Source organism: Drosophila biarmipes, chromosome 3L, assembly GCF_025231255.1.
Source record: "Drosophila biarmipes strain raj3 chromosome 3L, RU_DBia_V1.1, whole genome shotgun sequence".
Lineage (NCBI taxonomy): Eukaryota > Metazoa > Arthropoda > Insecta > Diptera > Drosophilidae > Drosophila > Drosophila biarmipes.
The window spans coordinates 26,585,399-26,601,954 of NC_066613.1; the positions used below are offsets into that span (position 1 = coordinate 26,585,399).

The 16,556-nt window shown below is 44.6% G+C and overlaps 6 protein-coding genes across 10 annotated transcripts; 3 read left to right on the forward strand and 3 right to left on the reverse strand.

Moving 5' to 3' along the window:
* The first annotated feature begins 72 nt into the window (after positions 1–72).
* LOC108029712 (uncharacterized) lies at positions 73–636 on the forward strand. Its single transcript, XM_017102191.3, has one exon. The coding sequence runs from the start codon at positions 73–75 to the stop codon at positions 565–567; it is 495 nt and encodes a 164-aa protein (XP_016957680.1). The 3' UTR covers positions 568–636.
* LOC108029722 (kinesin-like protein KIF18A) lies at positions 537–4,916 on the reverse strand. The gene is made up of 5 exons (XM_017102202.3): positions 4,336–4,916; positions 3,193–4,273; positions 1,331–2,117; positions 988–1,119; positions 537–927 (listed from the first exon to the last, which is right to left on the reverse strand). Exons 1-5 carry the CDS (start codon positions 4,638–4,640, stop codon positions 821–823), a joined length of 2,412 nt encoding a protein of 803 aa, XP_016957691.1. The 5' UTR covers positions 4,641–4,916; the 3' UTR covers positions 537–820.
* LOC108029698 (ribosome-recycling factor, mitochondrial) lies at positions 2,291–3,187 on the forward strand. Its single transcript, XM_017102165.3, has one exon. It carries the CDS (start codon positions 2,359–2,361, stop codon positions 3,121–3,123), a length of 765 nt encoding a protein of 254 aa, XP_016957654.1. The 5' UTR covers positions 2,291–2,358; the 3' UTR covers positions 3,124–3,187.
* A 331-nt stretch (positions 4,917–5,247) lies between the features above and the next one.
* Positions 5,248–13,973, forward strand: LOC108029675 (protein FAM76A). Of its 5 annotated transcripts, XM_017102125.3 has the most exons (6): positions 5,251–5,464; positions 11,605–11,669; positions 11,748–11,861; positions 12,214–12,307; positions 12,547–12,963; positions 13,205–13,973. In XM_017102125.3, exons 1-6 carry the CDS (start codon positions 5,378–5,380, stop codon positions 13,598–13,600), a joined length of 1,173 nt encoding a protein of 390 aa, XP_016957614.1. In that variant the 5' UTR covers positions 5,251–5,377; the 3' UTR covers positions 13,601–13,973. The 5 variants fall into 5 exon arrangements, with proteins under 5 accessions (XP_016957630.1, XP_016957614.1, XP_050742471.1 ...); XM_050886514.1 differs by lacking the exon at positions 12,214–12,307 and having other exon boundaries at positions 5,259–5,896; positions 11,451–11,669; XM_017102133.3 differs by lacking the exon at positions 12,214–12,307 and having other exon boundaries at positions 5,259–5,464.
* LOC108029705 (adrenodoxin-like protein 1, mitochondrial) lies at positions 13,969–14,734 on the reverse strand. The gene is made up of 3 exons (XM_017102179.3): positions 14,571–14,734; positions 14,442–14,493; positions 13,969–14,380 (listed from the first exon to the last, which is right to left on the reverse strand). The coding sequence occupies exons 1-3, from the start codon at positions 14,683–14,685 to the stop codon at positions 14,029–14,031; spliced, it is 519 nt and encodes a 172-aa protein (XP_016957668.1). The 5' UTR covers positions 14,686–14,734; the 3' UTR covers positions 13,969–14,028.
* A 405-nt stretch (positions 14,735–15,139) lies between these two features.
* LOC108028281 (heat shock protein 67B3) lies at positions 15,140–16,170 on the reverse strand. Its single transcript, XM_017099990.3, has one exon. The coding sequence runs from the start codon at positions 15,988–15,990 to the stop codon at positions 15,391–15,393; it is 600 nt and encodes a 199-aa protein (XP_016955479.1). The 5' UTR covers positions 15,991–16,170; the 3' UTR covers positions 15,140–15,390.
* Positions 16,171–16,556: the final 386 nt, after the last annotated feature.

Here is a 16,556-nt window from a genome sequence, read left to right on the forward strand (position 1 = left end):
CAAGTGGCTATATAAGATTGCAGTCGGCCGGCGGGAAAAACAAACTCGAATCAGTAAACAAGAAGATATAGTATGTGGCTGGTGCTTATCTTCATTGCCTGTCTAGTCGGCGCGGGTGGATCCGTGGGCGCTGAGGGAAAGCTGCCGGTGGAGCAGACCTTTGTGTCCCGCTACACTCCGGTGGCCGAGAGCAAGCGCCAGGATTTTGACTTACCCGCTGAGGTGGGTCTCGAGAAGCAGCCAAGACCCCCTGCAGGCGATAAGAAGCCCTGGCGACGAGTGGAGTACGGCTACGATGGAGTTCCCACGGCTGCTTGGGCTGCTCCTTCGCCGCCGGCTGCCATCCTGTCCATTCTGAATCCCCTGCTGGCGCCTGGACTGCTCCTACTGGGCGTGAACCTGGGGGCCCTGCTCTACATGCTGCTGGGACTCCTGGGACTTGCTCCTCATAGAAGCGGCACCAGCAGTCGCGTGGTCAATCCCCAGGCCTGGCCTGAGGACCTCACCTTCTACCACCGAGACAGACACAATCCGGGTGAGGGCAAGGAAACGGCTGTATATTTTTAGATAAAGCGCGTAACGCAAGGCTTTCATTCAACTTATCAAAACATATATATAAAAAAGTACATAAATAAATTCAAGGTTAGAGTTACGGGTCAAATGAACTGAAAGGGTCTAAGGTTTGGAGGGGTTAGTGTACTATCAACATCTATGGTTATTGCTATTGTTAATTTGAACATGGATCTGTCTCGGTCCTCGAAGAAGAAACTCAAATTCAAGGCAAACGCAAGTTTAAACTAACTGAACGAGTGTGTGGGTCCTACTTCTTCAGGCGGAACGAGGCTGCCCGATTGAATTTTACCAAAGGCGGCTCCTTACTGGTCGACCCCAGCGGTTTTCTCGTAAGCGTGGAGGTGCCGGCTAGGGCTGTTGGAAAATAAGGATATTAATATCATATATAATATTAACTAAAGCAATAAATCACACCTTTGGCCATCAGCGCTCGCGGACTCTTGCGCACATAGTTGGCATTGTATTTCACGTTCTCCTTGGCCAGAGAGGCAGCCGCCAGCGTTCTCTGTAGTCCTTTGGCGGTGAAGTGATTGGACTTAAGCAGAGCTGCAATAAGAAATCAGGATTATTGAGGTGAATGTATTTATGTTTTAAGACTCTCATAGCGTAAGCACTCAAAATAGGTACAATGGCATAGCAAGCTATAATGGCATCTAAGAAATAACTCAATATTTTCAAAAACACGCTTTGCAAAGTAAAAATTTTCCAAAAATGGTTTATAAATATTAAAGAATACATTTAAACAGCAAAACCCTACCCTTCTTGATCTTGTCGTTGCCGCCGTGCACATTCTGCTCGGATATCAGATCGCTGACCAGTCGCTGGTGGGCATTTCTGGGCTTGGTCACCGTTGCCGTCAGGGCTTTCCTGGCGCTACCACTGCAGGGACCCAGGACCTGCGTTTCGTTGAGGTTGCGCGGCCTCTTGAAGGTCCTGTGCATCTCTTCGGAATCCGACTCGGTGTCCTGGCTGTCGAACTCCTCCATGCTCAAGTGCAGATCATCGTCGCTCTGGGCGGCCTGCCTTTGCCGTTTCTTGGCACTGGCCGTCAGGCTGCACGAGGGCTCCTCATCCTCCTGGGCGCTGCGCAGAGATTCGGGCACCACCAGCGGATCCATCTCGGCCATTTTGGTGTTGGCCTCCGAGTCAGCGAACCGCATTTTCCGGTGCAAGCGCTCGAACACCGCCTCAATTTCCGGCGTCAGTTTTTGCCCATCCTCGAGGCGGTCGTACGTCTGGTTGAGCACTTCGCAGGCGGCTCGGAAGGACTTCCGCATCAAGTCCAGGTTCTCCACCAGCTCCTTGTTGATGGCGCTCACATGGCTGTTGAATATGCTCTGCTTGGTCAGCTGCAGCTCGAGGTCCTTGTACTTGACGTACACGATGAGGATCTGGTAGGCCTTCGACTTGTTCACCTCCCGCTTCAGGCTCTCCAGATCCTGGTAGGCACTCTCCATCTTGGTCAGCCAGGAGGGCAGCTCCTCCTTGTACTTCTCCATCTGGCTGGTCAGCGTGCTCATGTAGTTGGCAAAGCGGCGATAGTCCTGGGGAATACGTTGAATAATAGTATTATAAGTCTCGGAATAAATGATCTTTAATAAATAATTAAATACATTTTTTTAATGTGTATAAGAATTCAAATTAACCCGCCAACGTAAGCCTTACGTCACGTAGACACCCCTTACGTTCGGGGCTTCGTTAGCCTTCCCAAAAAACAGCTGATGTTGTCCAATCGAGAGTCACTGCCGCATTTAGTCCAAACAAAATAGTTTAAATTTAAATAAAATGCTGCGAAACGCAATGCATTTAGCCACCCTTGGGCTGCGGAAGACCAGAGCGCCGAGCACCTCGCCCAGATTGCTTTTAATCCTGCAGAACAATCCCCGAAGCGCGGAAAATCTACAAGTGGCGCGCGATTATGCAAAGGGCAAGGACAAAAAGAAGGAAAAAGGCGGCAAGGGAAAAGCCGGCAAGGTGGAAATCAACGAGCAGCAGCTGCGCGAGATCCTCAACCTGGACGGCCTGAACAGCCAGATGCAGAAGTCCGTAGCGCAGATGAGGGAGGACTTTGTGAAGCACCTGTCGCTGCGCTCCACCAGCGGTGCCATCGACACACTGCGCATCAAAGTCGATGGCCAGGAGCACGAGCTGCAGGAACTGGCCCAAATCTCGCGGAAAAACCCCAAGACCATCATCGTTAACATGATCGGCTTCCCGCAAACGATTCCCGACGTCCTCAAGGCCATCGAAAAGAGCGGGATGAACCTGAACCCCCAGCAGGACGGCACCACCCTGTTCATACCCATCCCAAAGGTGACCAAGGAGCACAGGGAGAATCTTTCGAAGAATGCCAAGGCTCTGTTTGTCAAGTACCGCGATGCCATTCGTGGCGTTCAAAACGAGCACATCCGCAAGCTGAAGAAGCAACCGGAACTGGGCAAGGACGATGCCTTTGCCGCCCAGGCCCAGGTCACCGCCATCGCCGATCGCTTCATCTCGGAGGCGGACAAGCTGCTGGCCAGCAAGCAGAAGGAGCTGCTGGGCGACTAGACCTAAGACCAAGACTGATCCCGCCTCAAAAGCCTTAATAAATCTAAATACATGTTGAAGAGAACTCACCTCCTGGCACACTCGCTGGTCCACGCTCATCAGCTTCCTGTACTCCTCCAGCTCTTTTTTCAGCGTCTGCCTGTAGTTGATGTTCTTGATCTTGCTGCGCATGCCGAGGACGAACTCCTGCATCTGCCTGGCGGCCGCATATACAGCGTCTATCTTGCTGTACCACGACTTGAGCTCCTGCGGATCGAAGCCATTGTTGCCGCCGCGCTCCAACTGAGTGGCCTTGGCCTCCAGCGCCTTGTTGCGCTCCTTGAGGCGCTCGTTCTCGGCCACCACCTCGTCGATCTTCTTTACGTAGAACTCGGTGGGCATCTTTGACTTCAGGACATTCTGCTTCAGAGTGGTGCGTATCTTCTTGGCCCGGCTGGCGTACTTGAGGGTGTTGTACGTGTCCTCGTAGGTGAGCGAGCTCATCGAGACATTGGCCACCATCAGCGTGCGGCAGTTGCCGCCCAGCGAGTCCTTCAGGATGCGTGTCAGGTTGGAGTCGCGGTAGGGAATGTGCTTCAGCCCGTCGGCCAGCTTGTTGATGCAATTTCCCAGCGCCAGCAGGCTCTTGTTTATGCTGGCTCCCTCCTTGAACCGCACTCCGATGCCCTTGGTACTGGCCGCCCGCTCACTGCCCGCCAGATCGATCATGGACAGTTTCACGGTCCTCTTGGTGTCCGTCTTGCGCTCCGTGATCCGGATGTGCACCTGGAAGATGGCATGTGACCGAGAGCTCTCCGCATTCGCATCTGTGGGATGCTGGGTGCGATGCGAGTTGCCCAGCATCAGCATCCGGAGCAGCTCCTCGGCGCTGTAGATGGGTGTGAGGCAGAGGCCGCTGACCACCACACCATTGGTGTCCTCGCGGAGCTTCAAAGGCCCCGATTTGGTCAGCAGATTCATGACATGCTCGTTGTAGACCTCCAGATAGGAGACTCCCACATCGAACTTGCGCACATCGCTCTGGGCCTGGATCTTTTCGAAGAGATCCTGCATGGTGAGGTAGGTTAGACCCGGGTGAGCCTCGCTGCCCAGCATTGTGAAGGTTTTTCCCGCGCCAGTGGCTCCGTAGACAAAAACCGAGCAGTTGTAACTGGGGGAACGCAGGAGATGGTGTAAATTTTGGGTTTCCTGTCGATATAAGCCGCTACTCACCCATTTAGCACCGCGTCGACCAGCGGCGCCGTACACTCCTCGAACAGGTCCTGGTTGGAGTTGTCTATATCGAAGACCCGGTCGAATTCCATGGTCAGCTTCTTGTTCATCCGCTTGGTGATGTCGCGGTACTGCTGCTTGGTGCCCTGGAAGAAGAACTCGTCGTCCTCCTCGTCGGGATCGAAAAGCAGCGCCGATCGGTCCATGACCTTGATGATACTCCGCTGTTTCTGCTCCAGTTCCCGTGCATTGTATGGCCGTACGCGAACCGCCACTTTTATGTTCGTATGCTGCTCCGAGGACATTTTGAATGTACGGAATGCTTTCTGCCCGTCGCTTTTTAGTTATTCGCTAGATTTCCTAGCTCTTTTTCGGTTTTTATCCCTGATTTATCCAGTTTCTCGATATCCTCGCACATATAATTTTCTCGTACAGCCTGAAGTGATCGTTGTTGTTTGAATCGGGGTTATCGGCGCCTGCGCTTTGGGGGCATCTTTATCCAATTTGCTTTTGCGCGCTCGTTCTCCGTTTGAACTGTATATTCAGGGTTGCTTTGGCGGTAAACGATAGTTTTGGCAGGGCTGCAACATATGTTTTTAAAGGATATTTAATGGTTTTTTGGCTTATCAGAGCTAAAGTAAAATTTAAAATTAGGATTACTTGCAACTCACCAAACCAGATAAAAATTGCTAACCATTAATTTAATTTTGGGCACCAAATCAACAGCTTGCTGTATTTACATGCCAAGTATTTTTCCTTTATCTTAACTAATTATTAATAAGTAACAAAAGTGTCACAAATACTTTATATAAGCGAGCTAAATGAAAAATGAAAACATTATATCAAAACGCAACACAGGAACAGGAAAGCTATCGATATCTGCGCTCCCCCACTGCATATCGATGAGCCGCCTATCGCCTCCCCTGCCATCGCTAGCAAAAGAACCATTTTATTTAAAGCAGCAGAAACAACAAGTTTTTTAGGATCCAGCACAAAATTAGATAGCCCGTGACGAAAACAAAGCCCCCGAACACCGAACACAATGAGTGCAAAAGTATTATTCGCCTGCTCCAAGTGTTTTTCGCGCCACCCGTACGAGGAGCTCTCCTCCGGCCAACAACTATGCAAGGTGAAAATCGGAACCCAGCGAAAATGCAAAAAAAACACTTGAAACAATGAAGAAAATCCCAGGCCGACGCCAAGGAAAATGCAATATCAGCATAAAGTGTGTGTCTCGGTTTGTTTGTTTGTTGCCCAGCGGGCGAAAATGACGCGGCGTTGGCAAAAATTCTGCTGCGCAAAAAGCAGGGGAAAATGCTCAGGGCAGAAGAAGAAGCAGCCAGGCGTCGCGTCCAAAAATGATTTAAACAACAAACAAAATGAGCGAATGCTTTTTCGCGTGCTGACTGTTGCATGCAACGGAGGTGTTTGAGCAGTGTGTGATACCGATTTTTACTTATTCTGTTTTTTTTCAAAACAAAAATATAACGTAATATATACGTTTAATACCTTTTATAAATATTTGTCTGTTGTTATTGGTTAAATAAACAATCAATTACGGGTAAAGTTACTCCAAGAAAAATGGCCTCCTCCGAGGCCAAGGGTAAAAACCCTTATTCGGAGCTGAGCAACGTTAAAAGGCCGAAATTATCGCCCTTAAATAAAAAGAAAAAACCTACGGATAACAATTTAGTAGAATCGGAAAGCGAAGAAGTTGTGATGAAAGAAGTCATTGACCCTGTAAGTCATCCGAGTCCAACCAGCCAAGTAAGTGGTAAAGCTATAACGGATCCTGCTAGCAAAGAAGAGAAGAGAGAAAGTGGAAATTTGGAAAACAACGGATACTCGTACAGCAGCGCTCACAAGGGACCCTTTGTGGTCTACATAGACAAAATTGGTGAAACCAATGGCGAAAACCGACCTAGAAGAGTTCCTATAAATCCTCTTGAACTAAATGCTGTCCTGCTAAAATTAAATATTAAAGATATAATTTCAGTAAATAAGATTGGTTATGGGCGCTGCAAGGCTGAGTGCAAGTCAGCAACGGCAGCTAATAGCATCCTGTCCTCAAATCTTAAAAGTAATGGTTACGAACCTAAAATTCTTAAGCATTTCATTTTTAAAATGGGTATTATTTTTAATATTCCGACAAAATTTTCCGACTCTGTACTTAAGGAGTACATTTCTTCTCCAGTACCTATTCAAGAAATAATTCGTGTGAAGACTAAGGACCGAGACAATAAAGATATTTTTATTAACACTCCTAGGGTTAAGATTCTTTTTAAAGGTACTCAAATTCCCAACGAGATTGTCTTCCTGTACACCAAAATTAATGTTAGTCCATATGTTCCTTTTAGTCAATGTTTTCGTTGTTTTAGATTTAATCACTTTGCTCAGCATTGTAAACAAACTGAACAAAAATGCAGTAAATGTTCTCTTTCGCATTCAAGAGAACAACAATGTAATCAACTCGTTTGTGCCAACTGCAAACAAAATCACCCAGCCACCTCTCTTGAGTGCCCTGCTCGTAAGAGAGCGTACGCTATCCAGAAATGTATGACTATTGAGAATTTATCACGAAATGAAACGAAGATTAGGTACCCCTCTCTCTTCCAAATTTTAGATGAAGTCGACACCAACGACTTAACCCACTTCCCCCAGCCAACATGGCAAAGAAAATCTGCCAATCCAGTGTTACAAAATAATACCAAAATAGCTACCCAACAAATATTTGCACAAAACCCTTTTAATAAGGTTGTTAAGAACTCTCTTAACAAGAAAAACGAAGATAAAAATTCACGCGACACTATGATCAGCTGGAAAGCTGCTCTTTATGAACATGAGTACACTCCAAACGAAAAGTTTTCTCTCATTCATTCTAATCCACCTAGTTCCTCACCCTCTAGTCAACCTTTTTTAGACAATCCAGCTCTTGAAGCTGCGGAGAATAGCTTAAATCAATTAGCTTCTGAAATATCCTCATTTCTAGTCAACGAAACAACCAATTTAGTACCTGAATCAAGAAACTTTTTAGAGAATTTAAGAAACAGAATAGCACTTACAAACTCAAAAATTGATTTGTTCAAAATTAATCAACTTGTTTAATTTTGAATAATAACTTTTTTATTTATTTATTTATCTATTTACTTATTTTTCTGATTTTTTTTTTTTTTTTTTTTTTTTTTTTTCTGTTAAATTAATTGTTTTTTATTTATTCGTTTTTCTTTTCTCTTTCATTTGTCTATCTGTTTTCATTTGAAAATAAAACATAAAGTTATATTATTTAAATGACAATAAAAATCCTACAGTATAATATTCAGAGCTTAACTGCTAATAATAACAAACAATTACTAGAATTATTCTTAGTAAACAATAACATAGACATAGCAATTTTATCAGAGATATGGATTTCCAATAATTCCATGTGTAGCTTGGCAAATTATAATTTTGTATGTAAGCCGCGTAACGATGGTTATGGAGGCGTTGGAATTTACTTAAAAAAACACATACGCTTTAAACAAATCAACTGTGATATTAGCTTAGAAGTCATTGGTATCCGTACAATTAACCTAAGAAATAATATTAATATTTTCAGTGTCTATGCTGCTCCCAGCACAGACATTAATTCTTTTCAACAAGGCTGCGATGATCTATTTACTATTGCTGCTCAATCGAGTGGTCTAACTGTCATAGGTGGTGACTTCAATGCCAAATCCAGCATTTGGGGTAATAATACTCAAGATGTCAGAGGCGGTATTTTAGAAAATTCCCTCTTACACTCCGGTTTCTTTTGCCTTAACAACGGCTCTCCAACTTACTCCCATAACCCATCCTATACTTCAACACTCGATCTCACTTTCATTAATAGTAGCAATCTTTGTTCTAACTGGTCCTCAATAAATTCTAAAATATCAAATAGCAATCATTTCCCAATCTTAATTGAAATAGACCAAATTTCTGCTTCGACTAATATTATTAAATTTAACCATAATAAAATAATCAAAGACTTTTCCAAAATTCAAATTACAACGTTAGATAGCATTTCCAACTTATCCCAAACAATACACTGTAATAATTCAATTAAAATAAATACAAACAATAGATATGTTCCAAAAAAGTATTGGGACGAGGTATGTGAAAAATTGTTTAGATTAAGAAACGCGTGCAGACAAAAATATTTTAAATCCAAACTACAATCTGATGCTATTGCCTATATTAACAGTAATAAAAAACTTAACAACTATTATTATAAAATGAGAAAAGAAAACCTCAATAAGCTAGCAGAAGACATTTCTAACCCCTCTTCTCTGAAAGATATGTGGAACAAAATCAAAAATCTTAAACTTTTTAAACAAATTAAACCGTCAAACAGTGCAATATCTGACTCAGAACATAGAGATTTTCTCAATCAAATAGCCACAGCTCCCAACACTGCGATGTGTCCTGACGTATCTTTTTCTCCTGATCTGCTTTATAGATATACCAACTCTAATTTCTCAGCGCGTGAACTTCTTGACTTCCTTAACTCTCGTAACCCAGACTCGGCTAAGGGTCTTGACAACATTTCATACAGAATGCTTCTATCTCTACCCTTAAGTCAAATAGAAAAACTGGTATCCCTGCTAAACATTACTTTAGACAATGGGTTTATTCCAGATCAGTGGCGGAAAATAAGGGTTATACCTGTTCCCAAAAAAAATCTAGACTCTTCAATTATTACCAACAACAGACCTATCTGCCTTCTAAGTGTGACTTTTAAGTGCTTAGAAGGTTTGATTAAATTGCGGATGGAAGAGTACATTAATAAAAATAAAATTCTGCCACCAAGATCCTATGCGTTCAGAAAAAACCATTCTACTGCCCAATGCATCAACGATGTAATAAATAACATAGCCAACCTAAAAGCTCGTGGTTTCCACGTTACCGCAGCGGTTTTAGACTTAAGTAAAGCCTTTGATGCCGTCAATATCCCTATTCTGGGTAGCAAATTAGTTAGTTTGGGTTTCGACCACAATCATATTTATTTCATTATAAACTTCCTTAGTAAAAGAGTTCTCACTATGGGTACTGCAGAGATAACTGTAAACAAAGGAGTTAGTCAAGGTAGTTGTCTGAGTCCAATCCTCTTTAATTTATATACAGCTGAGCTTCACAGCTTAAGTAATGACCATGACAGTATTCTGTTCCAGTACGCTGACGACTTCTTTCTAGTCTGTTATGACAAAGTCTTTTCGATGGCTGAAGAGAAATTAGAACAAAAAGTAAATAGGTTTATGGAACTGTGCAATATTAATAATCTTACTTTTAATCCAGACAAATCAGCCACCATTCATTTTAATCTAAGAAAAAAACCTTTAAGTATCTTGTGCAATAATATTATTTTAAAAAATGTAAATAGTATAAATTATTTAGGTAGAGTCATAAGTTCAAACAACTCGTCTGTTCAGCATGTAAATAAAACGATCTCTAAATCGAATCAAACGAATATGTTTATTCAAATGCTCAGTGGTTGCCGCTTCGGAGTACATCCAAGCAAGTCACTACTCTTTTATAAAGCATTTATTAGAACTAGATATGAATACGCCTGCTCCTCTTTTTCAAACATATCAAAATCAGTACAAAACAATATAAATAAGCATGCTAATTTCCACCTTAGAAAGGCCTTAGGACTTATTAAATCGACTCCAATTAATATTATTTATAATCTTGCAGCTGAACTTCCTCCAGCTTATAGGATTAAATTCGCTACAGCGAAGGAGTTGGCCAAAACGTTCGCTCATGGACTACCATCTGCGTCGCTTCTGTCAAACTCCTTTGTAGCCAAAAATACTAGTTACAGTAGAATTTATGCTGAATTTAAAAATATCCTGGATAGTATTGCTCCTATTTGTCCTTACTCTCTGTCCACACGCAAGATTTCAGTTGACACAAATTTCTTTAAAGGTACTTGTACAAATAAAAAAATGGCAAACGAGACTATAATTCTCTCTTTATTTAAAGAAAAAATAAGAAGTTTAACCTCAAAAAATATGGAAATCATCTTCACGGATGGTTCTGTGTCGGAAAATTTTACAGGAGGTGCCTTTGTCCACTTAAATTCCAATTCGATAAAAAGTTTCTACACCGACAAAAAACTATCGTCGCTGACTGCTGAACTCACAGCCCTAGAAAAAGCCATTGACTTCGGTATTTCAAAAAAGTTCTCCAAAATAGCAATTTTAACTGACAGTCTTGGTGCCATCCAGACAATAAAGAACACGAACTCCAAAAACTGCATCTCTCAATGCATTCTGAAAAAAGTCATAAACAACCCAACCCTGCTATCCATAGAATTTCACCACATTCCAAGCCATTCCAATATTTGGGAAAACGATCTCGCAGATACAGCGGCTAAAAATGCTAAAATTAACGGCTCTTTCGCACCCGTCAGATGGACCCTTAAGGACGCAATCAATCATATGTTCGCGCAAATAAAACAAGACTGGGAGCGTGAATACAGTCTGTTCTCATTAGAGCGTAACAAGGGTTACTCTCTCCTCTCACCATATACCACTTCCAAGCCTTGGTTTAAAAACAAAGAACACCTATTCAACCGTATAGAAACGAAGACTCTAAACAGAATCTTAAGCGGACATGCTTTTGACAAATACACACTTTCCAAAATGAAAGTCTACGATAACGCCCTATGCGATTCGTGTAACGTTAATGAAGACATTTCGCATATTTTGTTAAATTGCTCAAAATATACACCAACAAGACAAAATTATCCAACACTACTTAAATATAACGATATCTATCGTTTACTTGGAAATGAACCAATTGAAAATTGGACATCGATTACCAGTTTCATTCGAGCTGCTAATATTAATATCTAATACAACACACTCCACACTGCTCATTTAACACACTATAACACCATCCACGCTTATACCAACTCACAAAATCTCAAAATTAAAATTTCTCACACATATTGATAACATTTTCATCGCTTATCGTTCATCGTCATCGCTCATCGTTCATTGTCATCATAACATCACCAGAAACTACTGCACGATATTTACATAGCTGTCCATTAAATTTTGTTTTTCTTGAAATTTAATTTCATACATTGGCAGTGGCGTTAACCCGTTCCAACGGGGCGGCCAAATAATTCTTCCCTCTTCACGGAAGGAAGTAACTTAATATTTAAAAAAAAAAAAATGAGCGAATGGCACAAAGAACGCATTAGTAAACCACCGGATAACCTTGATTCCACATTACTCTTTGCAGGGCTGCCGGGGCTCTACCTCAGTTGGTAAATGTACTTACTGCCGCTCGGAGTTTCAGCCCGCCACGTAAGTACGATAATGCAGGCGCAGTACAAGCTATACCTAAACTATACTATATGAAAACCATACACATACAACCCGCAGCAAATCACAGAGTGCCTGCAAGAAGTGCGAACATTATCTGGGGAAGTACGGAAAGCCCAGTGCCTGCGAGTGCTGCAAGATTGTGGCCGCCTTCGGGGGATCCAAGTGCATGCGGTGAGTTCTGTTTTCCGTTTAATCCGTAAGCCGAGCGAGTAGCTAGATCCTAAGGTAGTTCTTTCCACCGAATCAGAGCGGCCCTGTAACTTGAATGCACAATGCCAGAGCTTCGTTTGTGTTTACTCTTGAAGAACAGAAAAAGCAGAGAGAAACCCGATCCCAAATTGTGCCTTCAAAGTACATGACTTTGCAGATACTTCTGGCCGATCTCTTTCCTCGGAACACCAAGCCAATTCAACCGTCTCTTATGAACGCAAAACATTTCTCTTCTTCTCTTTTCTGCCCGCCAAAAAAAAAAACAAACCAAAATCCAACCAAAATAAACCCTATCGCATCCATACACATATAGATGCGCCAGCTACGAGGCAAAGTACGGACCGCCGGTGCAGTGCGATGAATGCAAGCTGCGATCAGCCTTTGACAGGCGCGACGAGAACAAAAAGGTCAGCCACAGACACACAGTCAACGGTCAAACTGGAGGATTGCTCGCCCCCGGAAGCAGCCCCTAATCTTAGAAACCCTAACAATAAGCCTAACGAATGTAGAAAACTTGAGCTGGGGTGAACTGTACCCGAGAATCATGTGCTTGCGTTCATAAGAGACCGTGTTTAGTCTAAGATTATTACCTAAGCCTTTCTGTGACCGCTCGTAAAACTCTCGATTTACCTCTTGTCGCCGGCAGGTCAATGGCAAACTCCTTTGCTGGCTGTGTACCTGCGCCTACAAGCGAGCTCTGCTCAAGGCCCAGCAGGAGGGCCGAATACCCATGTCCAAGAAAAGGCCGCACGAGAAGACGTCCTCCTCGCACAGAGACAGCGGCGCCGCGGCCAAGAAGCCGTCGCGCAACGAGCTGGGCAAGAGCGGCAGCGGAGCCAATAGCTCCGGCGTGAACGCGGTCAGCGGAGCCGGCCTGGATCTGCCCGACAAGATATCGCGCGGAAATGGAGGGAACGGGACCATTGCAGCGCCCGCTGCCATCACCGTGGACACCAATTCCTCGGACCATGTGGTGGCCATCACATACCTAAAGGAGCGCATCGCCAGCCTGGAGAAGCGCCTGAATCAAAAAGACAAAGAGCTGCTCGAAAAGGACAAGCAGGTGGGTGATGCAAGGGCAGGAGCGGGGCTTGAAAAAGGGTTTTATCAAGTATACAAAGGAAGTTTCCACCCTGAAAAGCTTAAACCTATGTTCTTGATCTGCCTCAGCAGCTGTGGCAAAAACCAGTCTGTATCTTGAATTAGTTCCCCAAAAATATAAGAGGAGAATAGTCCAAAATGTAGGAATCTATACAGTAAGAAATTAATTTATAACATTTATAACTTGAAATATTTTCCCGTAGCTGACCGAACTGAAGGGCAAGAACTTCGAGAAGGAGAATGACATGCGCAACCGACTGAAGGAGGTGGAGCGACTGCACGACATGAAGGTGGACAACTTGAACCGCAAGATCGCCAGTGTGCTCAAGGAGCTGGCCGTGCTCAAGAAGAGCAGCAACAAGAAGACGGCGGCCCTCAGCAAGGCGGAGAAGGAGGCCATCAAGCGGGAGAACCTGTCGCCCAAGGAGGAGATCCTGGCGGCGGCAGTGCCGGCAGAGAAACAGATCAAGTCGGAGCCGGCCGATCTGGACAAGGACGAGAAGAGTCGCGACCGCGAGGAGGAGCGCAGCGAGCAGGAGGATCGGGCCAGTGTACGTTCGCGCTCCGGCTCCAGCAGCCCCACGCCCTCGTCCAACTGAGAGGCAACGACTTCCAGCTGCAGCAGCGGCAGGCCAGGATTCAGGGTCCACAGAGTCTGGATGCCGCGCCCCTTTAGTTTTTCGCTATACAAATTTATATTTTTGTACTTCTGCTTTAATTGTAATATAGGTTTTACAAGATTGTTTCATATCGCCCCTCTTTGTGTCGCTCATCCCTGCCGCGCGAGCCCTGTCCCCACGCCCACGCCCACCCTCCGCGAAAAGTGTAACCCAATCATCAGTTAGAAAATGTAATTTGATAGGCTCAACTTAACGAATTCTTCTTTAGTTTAATTCGCGATGGAACAACACACAAAGCCGAAGCATTGTTTACATCTTAAGAAATATACAAGTTGGGAAGAACCAAGTGGTATTTCAACAGTCGTTATATATTTAATAATGTTAGGATAATAACAATGGTGTTTCTGCTAGTGCGGCTTGGGCTTGTGCCCGTCGACGTAGAAGTTCCTGGTGGCCTTGGGCAGCTCCAGTTCCATGCCCTCCATGCTCTTGTCCAGCAGTATCTGGCAGCCGAGGCGGGAGTTCTCGCGCAGGAACGGCGCCATGTCCAGCAGATCGTCCTCCTTCTCCTCGGCCTCCTTCAGCTTCTCCAGGAAATCGTGCTGCACGTACACGTGGCAGGTGGTGCAGGCCAAGGAGGCCTCGCAGGCGCCCTCCATTTCGATGCCATGGCGATGGGCCAGGTACAGCACATTGTCGCCCACTTTGCCCTGCACCTTGGTGCGCTTCCCATCCTTGTCCACATAGATGATGTTTACCCTGGTTTGGACGGATACTCTGGTTATTGGGTGTTCTACTTATAAACCCTTAAGGGACTCACACTTCCTCCGGCGACTTGGGATCCTGCCACTCGAACTCGCCATGCCGCCGCGCTGCAAAGTCACCCGAATTTCATAATCTTGCGGCAGTGAAACACCTCTGATTCTTCGGGTTGACAGGCTCTACTTACGTGTTGAGGTGTGCAGGGCATTGCTGGGTGTGCAGATCGCGGGCTTGGCTGTCTGTTTACTAATTAATTTGCAGGTATTACGAACTGCAGACCGCCGCAGAAGTAAACAAAACATGTTTTTGAGGTTACAGTCAGCTGGAGGTGGGCGACCTGCGATAAGTCACGGGGTTTTATGATGGATTATAAAAGAAAGTAAAAAAAGGTTCTCAAAATTTAGATGCTTTATTATCCATTTTTTTAAATCTTTTATTAATGATTTACTATTTAATATACCTTATTTTATTTTTATTTTTTAAAAAACTGTTACTGAAAAATCGTTCTTGCTAGGGAACTGTGACCAAGACCTATCGACATCTATGCTTTTGGCGGGCTTTCATTTAAAATTCAATATGTTAAATGGCTTACTCCTGGGGAAAAGGCTAAGCAAAGCTTTTTTAAGTAGGATTGACATCTGGGACCTAATTTAAATATGCACAGCTTTCAATGTGAGCATAATTGAACAAGGGGAGGCTTCTTACCTTCTTTAAGGACCTTTTTAAGTTTTCTAATTCCATAAAAATTCTCATATATGACATTTAATATTATTAATAATTTTATTATGATAAAACTGAGACATCCAATAACTGAGACATTCATATTCTTTATTAATACTGAATTTCGATTAGTCTTAAAATTGGATTGGACTTTAAAATGTAGCTATAAGTAAATGGATAAATGCAGTACGATGCGTGCTTAATTTTGATGACCTTTTGAAGTGCAACGATAATCGAGAGTCTTGGGAAATCACTTGGCTGCTGATGCTGCTACCTTTGGGGGTTCTTTACTTGGTCTCCGGAGCGGGAGCGGAAGCTAGAGCAGCGCCCTCCTTATGCCCGTTTCCGTTGTGGAAGAGATCCGAGGGACCCACATGCTTGATGGGGATGACCCGCTCCTTGGGCTCCTCCTTGGCAGCCAGTGGAGGAACTGTGATGTTGAGAACTCCGTCCTCCGACAAGGTGGAGGCGATGGCATCCGCGTCGAACTCCTTGGGCAGCGGATAGCGACGGACGAAGTGCCGCGAGACATGTCCATGGTCATCCTCCCGCTCCTCGTGCTTGCCCTCGACCACGATGCAATCGTTGATCAGCTTGACGGTCAGTTCGCCGGGCTGAAAGAGCCCCACATCCAGGTGGACCTCAAAGTCGCCCTGCTTGTTGGGCACTCCACTCCTGCCCAGGGCGGCCAGCTCCCCGCTCCGCTTGTTGGCCACCAGGTGATGGGCATGAGCACCCATGCGGGCAATCATGCCCAGGGTGTGCAGATCCAGGTCATGATGCTGCCGGGAGTGCATCCGCCTGTACAGGCGGTTCGGAAACATGTCGTGGCCGTAGTACATGGAGTCCGGGGAGTCCAGGTTCAAGACAAAGGGAATATCTGGCATTTTCCTTTTCCTTAGCTTCTCTGTGTATCTAGCGGAAGTTCGATGAACCGACGACCTGTTTTCCTTTTCAAAAGAGTGTCCAGGGGTTGATTTGCCAGCGGGGGATTAGTCACAATCTCGCCTGCAATTGGGCCCACAATTCACCTTGACTTTTCCGACTCGAATGTGGAGTTTTACGGGCTCGCTGCACCCTTTTATAGAGCAGGAAGAGCTTTCCCCACTGCCGACAAGCTTTTCTGGAGCAGCAACTCGGGGTTTTGGATGATTCTGGGGCGCCTTCTGGGAACCTTCTGGCGGCCAAGCTTTCGGAGATGTGCCGCCGGATAACCGCAGACAGCATTCGAACTTGATCTGATATAGCGAATGCGGCTGTACAGTGGAACTTCTGTAACCTAAGCTACTAATCCAGCAGTATTTTTTGATTTTTTATTATGGAAACTCGTTCTTAGTTGGTTTTAATAATTTACCCCTACTTTTCTATCCATAGAATACTCCTTGATGGATTATATAGTAATGTTCGAGTAATCAAAATTTGCAAGATATATTTTTGCAAATTTACGATCTAT

What these genes read in the sequence shown, in the direction of transcription:
- LOC108029705 (XM_017102179.3), bottom strand. Translation starts at nt 14,685, where the DNA reads ATGTTTTGTTTACTTCTGCGGCGGTCTGCAGTTCGTAATACCTGCAAA. An exon ending in TGCCCTGCACACCTCAACAC is followed by an intron (nt 14,494 to 14,570) that starts GTAAGTAGAGCC and finishes GTGACTTTGCAG; the next exon opens with CGCGGCGGCATGGCGAGTTC. An exon ending in CCCAAGTCGCCGGAGGAAGT is followed by an intron (nt 14,381 to 14,441) that starts GTGAGTCCCTTA and finishes CGTCCAAACCAG; the next exon opens with GGTAAACATCATCTATGTGG.
- LOC108028281 (XM_017099990.3), bottom strand. Translation starts at nt 15,990, where the DNA reads ATGCCAGATATTCCCTTTGTCTTGAACCTGGACTCCCCGGACTCCATG.
- LOC108029712 (XM_017102191.3), top strand. Translation starts at nt 73, where the DNA reads ATGTGGCTGGTGCTTATCTTCATTGCCTGTCTAGTCGGCGCGGGTGGA.
- LOC108029698 (XM_017102165.3), top strand. Translation starts at nt 2,359, where the DNA reads ATGCTGCGAAACGCAATGCATTTAGCCACCCTTGGGCTGCGGAAGACC.
- LOC108029722 (XM_017102202.3), bottom strand. Translation starts at nt 4,640, where the DNA reads ATGTCCTCGGAGCAGCATACGAACATAAAAGTGGCGGTTCGCGTACGG. An exon ending in GTCGACGCGGTGCTAAATGG is followed by an intron (nt 4,274 to 4,335) that starts GTGAGTAGCGGC and finishes GCGTTCCCCCAG; the next exon opens with TTACAACTGCTCGGTTTTTG. An exon ending in ACCAGCGAGTGTGCCAGGAG is followed by an intron (nt 2,118 to 3,192) that starts GTGAGTTCTCTT and finishes CGTATTCCCCAG; the next exon opens with GACTATCGCCGCTTTGCCAA.
- LOC108029675 (XM_017102125.3), top strand. Translation starts at nt 5,378, where the DNA reads ATGAGTGCAAAAGTATTATTCGCCTGCTCCAAGTGTTTTTCGCGCCAC. An exon ending in TCGGAGTTTCAGCCCGCCAC is followed by an intron (nt 11,670 to 11,747) that starts GTAAGTACGATA and finishes TACAACCCGCAG; the next exon opens with CAAATCACAGAGTGCCTGCA. An exon ending in GGCGCGACGAGAACAAAAAG is followed by an intron (nt 12,308 to 12,546) that starts GTCAGCCACAGA and finishes TGTCGCCGGCAG; the next exon opens with GTCAATGGCAAACTCCTTTG.